General features: G+C 44.1%; 1 protein-coding gene across 2 annotated transcripts in view; it reads left to right on the forward strand.

The window, feature by feature from the left end:
- Window positions 1-9,025: 9,025 nt before the first annotated feature.
- Window positions 9,026-11,778, forward strand: part of zgc:158464 (uncharacterized protein LOC791139 homolog) — an 89,873-nt gene continuing 87,120 nt past the window's right edge. For both annotated transcript variants that reach the window (XM_042074841.1, XM_042074842.1), the window contains exon 1: window positions 9,026-9,773. In XM_042074841.1, the coding sequence (XP_041930775.1) occupies window positions 9,327-9,773 (447 nt within the window). In that variant the 5' untranslated portion in view covers window positions 9,026-9,326. The remainder of the gene's footprint in view (window positions 9,774-11,778) is intronic.

Below are 11,778 nucleotides of genomic sequence, written 5' to 3' on the forward strand. Positions count from 1 at the left end.
CTAGTTAACTAGTGAACCATAAATGGCTTACTAGCTAGCTAAGTGATTGCAGTAGGCTCACTAGTTAACAAGTTGATGCATAATTTGTCCAAACTAGTTAACTAGTGAGGTCATAAATGTATACTAGTAAACTAGTTCAAGACAAAATTCACACTAGTCAACTAGTGGCGCAGAATTCAAATTAGGAGGCGGAGAATTCTGGAAATTGGCTTTCTATTGGCTCCCTATGTCCAAATAGAACATGACAACCAATCACAGTGCAGACGAATTTCACAAAATCCCACCCACAACATTTGCATGTGGCACACAAGTTAACATGCTGGCCAAAGTTACTCTAGCTAGTAAACTATTGGCTTCAGTGTGACACTTACATGTAAACTAGTGAAGGCAGAACTGCTCACTAGTTAACTAGTGAAGACACAAATGCCCACTAGTTAACTAGTGAGGTCTAAAAAGTGTCACTAGTTTACTAGAGTGCACCAAAACACCCACTAGTGAACTAGTGATGGCAATTTCCATTCGACTAGTTAACTAGTGAGGTGCAAAAAGTGTCACTAGTTTACTAGTGTGCCCCAAAATGCCCACTAGTTAACTAGTGAAGGCCAATTCAGCCCCACTAGTTAACTAGTGAGATGCCAAAATGGTCACTTGTTAACATGTAAAGGCCAAACTACCCACTAGTTTACTAGTGAGGGTGTTGTGGTCCTTACTAGTTAACTAGTGGCATGCATATTTTGTTCACTAGTTAACTAGTTACACCTAAAAACACAAACAAGCTGACCGTTTTAGTCCACTAGTTAACTAGTAGAACAATTTAAGTCTCACTAGACTTTTGGCTCCCACTAGTTAACTAGTGTGCATATTTTGGCCCTCACTAGTTAACTAGTTCACACAAACATGTCTTACTAGTTAACTAGTTGACAAAAATGGCTTACGTGTACATGACAATTATGCCTGATATCAAGATATCAGAATAAATGCTCAATCGGCTTGCCATGTGTGGGGGGTTTTGAGCTCTTCCCAACGACTGGGACCGCGTCTTCAACGAGTGCAAATGTGCACAGAGGGACATACCACTTGCTTAAGACTCCAGAGGGACATACCACTCGCTTAAGACTTCAGAGGGACATACCACTCGCTTAAGACTCCAGACTCCAGAGGGACATACCACTTGCTTAAGACTGCCCAGTGCTCACATAGTTCACACTGGCAGGCATTGTCGGTTCACATATTAATTAAGGCTGTGTCTAGAAGACAGCAAAATTTGGTTTGTGAATTGTTTTGTGTCTAAACACCTGTAGTCTGGCTGACTGTGCTGTGCCCAATATGGAGATGAGACCTTGCTGCTCATAGTCTCTTTCCTATTTCAAGTTGGCCATTTGCAAAGGTCTTAGAGAGAGTTTCTTATTATGCATGAGGTCAATGTGTAATCCTCATAACCGCAACCCACCTGAGACCACAGTGCAGAAATAAGATATGACTGAGATCAATACACTGACCCGGTGCTCCCCATATGTTTTTAAAGGTCATATCAGCATTAATATTACATTTCATTTCCACTGCTTGCACAGAGGTGATGCAACGTGGTAGGAGACAGCAATGACACGGGACAGAGTCAGAGAGTAGAGATACAAACACAAACACACACACACACACACACACCCTAAAACATAATCCAGTTCTGTTTGATTGGCAGGTGGGAGAAAACATCCATTCACTTTCTCTCTTTCTCTCTCTATCTCTCTCTCTCTCTCACATACACACCCACACTCAATCACTTTTTGATTGACAGCTAGATAAGAGACCAGGGCAATCCCAAGTAAATAGCATAGAGGCTGCTGGGAAGCTGATATCAATGTCCTTTATGCAGAGAGAGAGAGAGAGAGAGAAGAAGAAAGAATCTGCATTAATAACACTGTAACTCACACCGGGCATATTTCACTCCGCTGCCTCATGACACTGGTGGATGTCGGATCCTGATACTGCACCATAAAATGCTGCCTGCCTGCCTTCCTGTCCGACGTCCCTCAGAGCCTCATCCGTGCGTTTGAACCTCTAGATGTTCACTCCTTACTGTCCCTCTGAAGCGCTGAAGATTGATGAGGCTGTCTTTGCGGAGGACTCCGTAACAAACAACATGCTTCAGTGTGTGCTGTTTGGGATCCCGCAGATACAGTAACTGTATGGGATGTGGTCCCTGTAGAACCCTTCTTGAGAATGTACTTATGGTTGCATGGCTTCATCTCGAAGGGAAGTTTATTTGATTCATGACAGTACAGAGAACTCATTCTCACTGGACCAATGAATACCGACTACTGAGATGATTCAATAACATAATCTAGGAGTACATATACTCTTAAAATGGCATTATTGAGTACACTACAAGGGATGTGGCCTATGTTTTCATTAGGTCTGTAACTGTTGTTTTGAATATTGCATTCATCATACTTATCTAGTCTATCTTAATAACACATATTCTGTCCTATGTATGTTTAATAAATTGTAATTAAAACATGTTGTACTCTCTCAGAGTTGAAGAGTGGAGGAAATGCTCCTGTTCCTTCTATATCGAGTGTATCCGGTGCAAAACACAGATTTCTCCAGAAAGCCCTGCAACCAGATGTGGAGCTTTTCCTTGACAGGAAAATCAGGTAATGTGACAGCCGACAAAAAGCTGCACTGGTAAATGTCAAACAGAAACACGTGGTGGAGTGTTGGAGAAAGCTCCAACTCCTGCTCCAGGTCTGACTAAGTTTGCATTTGAGAAGGACCTGACATTTCACAGTGCTGTGAATGAGGATGAATACAGCCCAGAAGGCATTTATGCTTCATATCATGCTAGAACTGGTTAAAGAGGGCCTGATGGATTAGTATCAGTCATTCATCTGCCAAAATTCAAATATGTCTGTAAGTTTCACACAGTGACTAATTTCATCTGCAGAATGGGAATTGTGCCAATAACAACATTCTCTTTCAGTGTAATAGAGAGGTCTGATATGCTCCTGTCAGTTATCTTGACAGCACCTCAGGAATTCCTGCGTTGACACTTCCGTTGACACTGAAGAGGAAGTGAGTTTCCTGATGGAGGAGGAACTGTTCTGGATCCTAATGAATACTTTGGAGTACCAGAGTGTGATTATGATTCATGAGTGATCTTTAGAATATATGAGTCATTGTGAACCCTTAAGCAAATGTAATGAAAACTTCTTGACTTTATAGGACATATTAGATGATTAAGTTTATTCTCACTCATTGTCTCATTTATCCCCTAGCTCTACAACAGTTAGGTGCAGGTGTTCACCTAGCATAGCTATACAGCATAGACGTAGCGAGTCCCTACCGAGAAAACCAGCCATGCAACTTCCAAAGTGGCTCCCCGCCAAAACTTGCAAGAATCATGAAACATTACCTTGTAAGTAGATATAGGTCTTTGGAGATAGTTTTTGCCTGTTGCTAATCCTCCACCTCCACAACAAAAGCATTTGCATTGTGTACAGGGGGAATACGTCGCGAGAAGTTTGCTGTTTACAATAGCAGAGTAACATATAAATACATCGCGAGAGGGAGCTCTAAACTTGCCAAAAATACCTAAACCTGTATAGTTTACGTAAGGGATAATGGATAGAACGCCGGTCATTATTGGGAAAATAAGTCCCGACAGGGTGAACCGGACCCCGACGTGCAGCGGAGGGGTCTTGTTCCGCCCTGAAGGGACTTATTTTCCCAATAATGACCAATGTTCTATACATTATCCCGCTTATTATACGGCTACTTGCCAAAATGAAAATCCACATCCACGATATGTCTCTTTACATTTATTTGTTACCGTTTCGTCGTGGTTTTTGCTGAGAAACAAATAGTTTGCAACACACGCTGAACTTGAATCAAACATTCTTTAGAACACATCAACCGTCTGCTTTCACTTTTGAATGAAGTTCCAATGCAAGAAGTGACTGGACTACTTGCGGAGTGATATGAAAAACTTAAATCAGCAGCACAAAACCCGTTGCCATTGACAGTGGTAATTATATGTTTCCAGCGGTAATTACATGAAAATATTTTACTGTAGAACGTTGGGAAATCCCATTCAAGTCAATGGAGCGTTCTACTAGCATTCTGAAGAGCTGTATAATAACTTGAAATAATTATTGATTATATATTTATTAAATAAACATCAGCTTTTTGCATATTTTCGTGGTCTGTTTCCATTGGATGTTGCTGGCAGTGAGCAGGACAGTAACACTAGTCACATGGCAATGAGAGCCAACCTTGCTGATGTGCCTGTATCCCCTGTTCCCAAGTTCAAGCATGCAAGTTGAACTAGTTCCAGTGAGGCCAGTTTCAGCCTGACTGCTTTTGATATGCCATGCAACCAGCATCGTTTGCTGTCATGTAGTATATGTAAGTAATAGGCACCACCTTGCTTGTGTCACTCTGGGAAGCATCTGATATGTTTAAGCGCTGCCTGTTGGTTTCCCAGTGAGACCCAGTGATGTAATTAGGAGTAATTAGATATGTTGGAGATGATGTCATGTCAGCCTGCTGGGTCAGGCCTCAGAGGATGTGCACAGAATCACACTGTGCTATACACATGCACGCACGCACCGACTCATACACACACACACGCACCCACCCATACACACACACACAAACATATGCACACACGCATATGCATGCACATGCACACACACAAGTGCTTCGTATAAAAAGGGATTTCATGTTCGTTTTGCATTGCGTTTGATTTGATTGTTTCGTTGTTATGTAGCTATGTGGTCTGATTCCACACTTCTAGTCTACTTTTATATGGAATTGAGATCACACACAGAAAAACATCAATCTGACTGGGTTCAGAGGCAGAGGAGGGTGAACTTCTATTGGCTGACTAATGGCTCTCTCTATCTCTCTCACACACATACACACAAACACTCACTCATGTATGCATACACACACTTACATACTCTATCTCACACACACACACACACACACACACACACACACACACACACACACACACATATAATCTACCACTCCCACTCCTTTGCAGCAACCTCATTATGTTTTGTGTCCTTGACCCATGGGCTTTGCAGAAGTGCATTCGGTTCTGATGCTGTTTTATTGTGTTTTGCTTATCTATCTGTCACACACAGATGAAATTGAACTTGAAGCAGGCTCATATATTCAGATGCTTTATAGCTGCCTGTGGCTCTTTTGTGCAACTCTTCTGTCTGGTGTTGTCTGTGTTTGATAGAAGTCTTGGGTGCTGTTGTAGAAATGGAAAACGCTTCACAGATCAGTGGAGACTCTGTGTCCTTTTGAATAAAGACAGCAAAAACTGACATCATGGCTCATCCAGAAAACCTTACGTCAGTAAGGACATCAATGTTTGCGTATAATGTATACATGGGATTAACATCAGTAAACAATCAGTAAAATATGTCAATATTGTACTAACAAATTGATAAACATCATGGTTAGAACATTCACGTTTAGTCTTTGCCACACTTTTATCTACAGAGGCTTACAGGTCTCCTCTGCGCTAGGTGTGTATGCTCCTAATGTGTGTGTGTGTCAATGGGTCAAACACAAAGAACAAATCCCTGGTGACTTGGGCATGACACTATAATATATACATAGTCACTATAATACAGACACACTTTGTCATCAGTATGGGCACTTCCTGCATTTTGTAGGAATGACCGTGATGCTACCAGCTCCATTTGAGCTGTAAGAATTTGTAAATAGTTTTACCATTTTTTAACAAGGTAGATACTTTAAAATATCTCTAACAGCGCACTACAGCAAAACTATTTCACTATAAGCCTCTCTCAAAAGCATAGTTGCCAAGAATGTTATATTAATCGGGGGTAAAAGGAAAACACTCATGCTTGTCAGTTGTTAACCTTGATATGCACTTAGAAATGATTATCTGATTGTTTCATACCACAAAAGACTCCAGACAAGCGCTGAGTTGCTAGGCTGCGTGTATCAAAAGCATTACAGTCAGCCTGTGAATGGACATGTTGGCCTTGAACAGAAATTATTCTCATCGTGAGAAAACATTATTAAGAATTCATTTTTTCTGCAGTTTCATTCAGAGGTGTTTGATCCAACGTTGATATGTAAATGTATCTGTCTATGGAATGGATAGAGTGAAAGAGCATGCATATAGTTAGATGGTTGAATGATGGATGACAGATTGATGAAATGATGGATTGATTGGTTGATTGGTTTATTGATTTTTGTTTTTCATTGACTGAACTATCAAGAGTTGGCCTGTTGGTCTAACTGTACTGCAGAGGTCACATAATGTAGTGATACTATTCTATCAACATTTTCAGCAACTGTATGGATATGCTCTATGAGTATGCTGTATGGCTGTGCTGTATGGGTACGCTGTATGGATATGCTCTATGAGTATGCTGTATGGCTGTGCTGTATGGGTATGATATGGATATGATATGGATATGTATGTGTGCTGTATGGCTGTGCTGTATGCTGTGTGGCTGTGCTGTATGAGTATGTATGGCTGTGCTGTAAGAGTATGTATGGCTGTGCTGTATGAGTATGTATGGCTGTGCAGTATGAGTATGTATGGATGTGCTGTATGCTGTATGAGTGTGCTGTATGAGTATGTATGGGTGTGCTGTATGAGTATGTATGGCTGTGCTGTATGCTGTATGAGTGTGCTGTATGAGTATGTATGGCTGTGCTGTATGAGTATGTATGGCTGTGCTGTATGAGTATGTATGGCTGTGCTGTATGAGTATGTATGGCTGTGCTGTATGAGTATGTATGGATATGTATGGGTGAGTATGTACAGTATGGGTGTGCTGTATGAGTATGTATGGCTGTGCTGTATGAGTATGTATGGCTGTGCTGTATGAGTATGTATGGATATGTATGGGTGAGTATGTACAGTATGGGTGTGCTGTATGAGTATGTATGGGTGTGCTGTATGGATACGCTGATCTCAGTTCAGTCACTACAGTCACAGCACAACTGACCTCAGTTCAGTCACTGACTGCAATTACAGCACACCTGATTTCAGTTCAGGGCTAAAGGTCACCTCTCCACTTACCCTTTAGTTTAGATCATCTTTCCATGAAAGGAAAATTAATAAGGAAAACGGATTTTTTGTTCCACGCTCATGCCTGTTTACTGTCAATTACAGTGGCTACAGCAGCAGGCTCTGGAATGGGGAGATGATGCGGCTGCAGCAAAGCGGTGCCAGATCGGGGCCAGCTCAGAGCCAGATCAGGGCCAGAACTGGGTGGACCCAGTGCCAGGCCTGTGTGTCTGGAGTCGGACTGCTCTGGGGCTGCATGGGCTCTCTGAGGCTCTGTACGTGTACGGGGTTAAACTGCCCGCTGCGTGCTGAGCTCCTGCCCGAGGACACTGGGGTCATTAAAGAGAAATATTGCTTCATAAAAAGCCCGAGAGCTGCAGCGCGGGAGCTCACGTGACCACTGCAGCCTCGCTCCCTCCCTCCCTCCCTCCCTTCCTCCCTTCCTCCCTCCCTCCCTCCCTCGCTCGCTTCCTCGCTCGCTGGCTGTGGGAGTCAGGAGAGAGGAGGGGAGTTTGTTCTTCTTTTTCTTTTCTTTTTTGTGTTTTTATTTGCTGGGCTCTGGAGTGCTGAGTCAATTAGTGTTTACTTCTTGATCTCTCCTCAAGGCCTCTGCAGCGCATGAGGGAGACCTTGGAGAATAAGGGATACGGTTTCAAGCAAATTATTTCTTTTCTGTTTTTCATCCACTTACTGAACAACGGTCGGTGTCTGTAGCTCTCACCTTCTCTTTTTAACTCATTCCATCTTTCTCATTCTCTCTCTCTATCTCTTTCTCCTTCCACATCATTTATCTCAGATGCAGAAGTAGACAAAGTGAATTTGGAAACAGACAGACAGCAGACAGACACAATAAACAATTCACCACTTGAGTGAGCCTCTGTCCTGCCCTGTATACCACTGGAGTGAGCCTCTGTCCTGCCCCAATACCACTGGAGTGAGCCTCTGTCCTGCCCCAATACCACTGGAGTGAGCCTCTGTCCTGCCCTGTATACCACTGGCACCTCTCCACATTGTCCTCTGCTATTGATTTCTCCACCTTCGTTTTTAAGGGGGGGGGGGGGGGGATTCTCTGCTGTCTAACCTGCCGATGCAGTCCAAATGGACCTGGCGGGGATCCACAGCCTCCTCCTCTGTTGAGCTGGATCTATCGGACTGGTGGGGAAGCTGCTGACCCAACCCACAATCATTCAACCAACCTGCCCAGTCACTGGGGATGCAGTTTGCAGTCAGCCCTGGACATGTGCTTATCAAAGAGGCCCACTTCACATCACCACCAAGCACTGCTCTTCTCTTCTCTCAGACAAGAAACTGCTCAGATGCCATTGTCTTTGACTGTGTGCAACCCACAGAAGCAAAGCAAAGACCTTTTAATCCTATGCATTTCACAAACAAACAAACAAACAAAAGATAAACAGACAGACGGATAATAAACGGACAGATCGATAGATAGATAGATAGATAGTGTACATAGATAATGACATTACTTCAACTACAAATGAATGCAAATAGAAATGTAAATGACACTGAAGGGGATCATGACGGTGGCTGGGGCCTCACGAAGCTTATTACACAGTTGTTTAATTTTTCTACATGGTAATGGTATCCATATTACCTGTTGCAAATCATGAAAAATTAATGACAACATTAAGTTAATGCATTCATTCAGTAGCCAGCTCTTCTCCTAATTAATACAATTCCGTGTCCTTATTCCACAGTCCACATTCCATATTCACGATCAGGCTTGTGAATTCATGTGTGATGTCATAAGATATTTCTCTGACAGGTGGTGGGTGGCAAGGAATCATTTACAGATCCTGTATTTTAATGGGGCAGGTTTCCGTGTTAGGCGAAGTCACGCTTATGTTCGACCCGTTTTATCGCTTGTGAAATAGGAACGGAGGTACAATAAATTAGCATATCGCTCCGGTAGGTGGCAGTGAACGTTCTCAGGTAGCCCGTGTGAGGGAGCGCAACCCACATCTAGATAAGAGCTCTCTCCCATGCTGCTCAGCGTAACGCCAGCGCAAAGTGTGTGGTTGTGAGCCGCGCTTTCTGTCAGAGTGCGTGTCAAGCGTGTCAGAGTTGGAGAAGGGAAAGTGCCTGACGCCCCGAACAACCCAGGAGCTGGGGAAACGCTTGGTCGTTGGCGACCACGGGAAGCGGAGAATCCGGACGCGCACACAAGAAGTACCGAAGGATCTGGGCAGGAAAAGTGGAAAGAAATCTTCTTTTTCGGACTTTTGAGCAATGCGCTGGCAGCATGGCCAAATGGTTCAAGGAACACCTAGGATTCAAAACCACCAAAGCACCACCTCCGGCTCCTCCGAAACCGGACTACAGACACTGCCACGCCACAGTGCCCGGTACGCCTGGCTACCTCCAAACGAGCTCCGGTGCCTCAACGCACTATCCGAGCCCCGCGCAACCGGACATTCTCGCTGCCTACAAACTACAGAAGGAACTGGACTTCGAGGACCCGTACACTGGAGGCGGAAATCTCGCGTTTCAAACTGGTCCGGGCTCTGGTGGGTCGCCGGACATTAAGTACGTGTCACCGAAGCACCGACTCATAAAGGTGGAAACGGTGGAAAAAAACAGCTGCTCGTCGGTCAGCAGCGTTTCGCCAGCCCCGACAGGGAGCGTCTCTGTCGGTAGCGTCAAATCCCCCACCTCCCCACCTCCCGCACATGACGGCAAGCAAGAAAAGGTAAGGGGTTTTCCAAGTGAACAGGTAGAGAGTGCCGCGGAACATCCCTACACATTCAGCGCACTAATGGTCTTTGTCTATAAAGTACTTCTTCGGACAGGCTACTCAAGACTTTTGAGTTGAAGTACTGCCTGTACGAACAGTTCCGACCGATTTTGCTTGACCAAAATGACAGAAATTACAGTCTTCACAGTTCAATAACGAGTGTTTATTGTTGTGCCAACAACAGAGTTGCCAGGGATTAGTGCATTTAAAGGTTGTCGTTCCGATGTTAGGTTAATTCTTGCTTATGTTATAGTCTAAAACCTGCCAAACAAGTTGCTTCCCATATTCCTCAATAGTAGAGTTCCTCACCGTCAGTCAGCTAGCTACAATGTAACAATATACATTCCATAGTTGACTACAGACATTGTCACGTTTTTTTTCTCTCTCTCTCTTGGCAGATGAATTTTTGCGCAACACTGCGCCGTGCACGTAGCCTACGGGCTCCAATGCACCGTGTGACCGCGCGTCCTATGCACATTCTACAGCACTTAAGGCTCAACTTATCTAGTAACTGTAAATGTCGTCGATGCACATGACTCACTTGTTCAGGTTTCTCTATCTCCAGCGGAAAAATTGCATTTCCCATCACATTCCATACCCGTGGGTGTTAAAAACTATGCCCTCTGTGAACCTGAAACCGAGACTTCAGATCCTCTTAAGAACCCATACTGGTGCTTTAGTTGTCTGGTCTGACATTAGATTGACCATAACTGACATGACCTTTTCAAAGAAGTAGTCAGACATAACTCTGTTTAATCCTCTAGAATAGATGTACTTTCAGGGTCAGTTCAGTCAATTTCAGTTAGTGTGTGGGTTAAACTGTTACCTATAAATGTTTTTGTGTGAAAACAAATACTGTGCACAATCCCTAATCATTTCATATTCTTCCCCATGAGAATCTATTTTCTGTACTTATCCTCTTCCTGGGAATTCACACATTTGTGTCACCCTCACATACATCCTCTGTAATCCTCAGTCTCCTGTCAGTCTGACAGGCTATCCCCTGCCCAGCGACCCCAGTCCGTTATTAGCACTGGACGTGATCTACGGCGCTCTTTGGACTTCACACGCACCTCTTGTGTGTTTGCTTAAAATCCACCTCCCACCGAACAAACCTCCTTTTGGAATGTAAACGCTGTGTGCGTGCCGTTTTCTGGCGAAGGAACGTGTGTGTGTGTGTGTGTGTGTGAGAGAGAGACAGGTAGTTCTGAGGGGCTCAGTTGTTGTGAAATTACTTGGCGTCTTCCTTGGGCCTGTTTGCTAACCAGGAAAATAGTCCCAGTAGGAAGATCCCATGGAAGATGAATCAGAAGTATCATTGCATCACCTAAGCTTTTTCAACACACAGCCACTGTTGAGGAGAAATGCTTTTGCTGTGTGTGTGTGTGTGTGTGTGTGTGTATACACACACTGGACTTGTTGCGTCAGGCTGTGTCATTGTGGTGTGTTGGCTGCAAGAGAGGGGCCATTGAGGAGGAGGAGGTGGTCAGAAAAACTTGGTCATCACAGATGCCTGATGGTTTAGCTGTTCTCTACCGCAACAAAAGCACCTCCACTTGTACTGGGTTTAGGAATCTCAAAGTGTGTATAGAGATGGGAATGTTTTGTGTGTGTGTGTGTGTGTGTGTGTGTGTGTGTGTGTGTGTGTGTGTGTGTGTGTGTGTGTGTGTGTGTGTGTGTATGTATCAGAGAGCGAGAGCGAGAGAGAGAGAGTGAGTGAGTGAGTGAGAGAGCGAGCGTCATCTTGCCTGGGTGGTGATACTGTTGGTGGTAAAGTCTTTGACGACCCCCATCGCTCCCCACCCCTCTTGTCCATTGTCATTGTTCGTTTTACACCCTGGCCATATTCAGCTGTGCTTAGTGACTCGGGAACATGCAGAAAACAACGGCACAGCTTAGGCAGCAAATTAGCTTGTGCCGTAAACGGCAAATGTAATCTCTCAGAAAACAAAGCAGGCTA

The sequence above is a fragment of the Alosa sapidissima genome, chromosome 20, assembly GCF_018492685.1.
Source record: "Alosa sapidissima isolate fAloSap1 chromosome 20, fAloSap1.pri, whole genome shotgun sequence".
Taxonomy (NCBI): Eukaryota; Metazoa; Chordata; class Actinopteri; order Clupeiformes; family Clupeidae; genus Alosa; species Alosa sapidissima.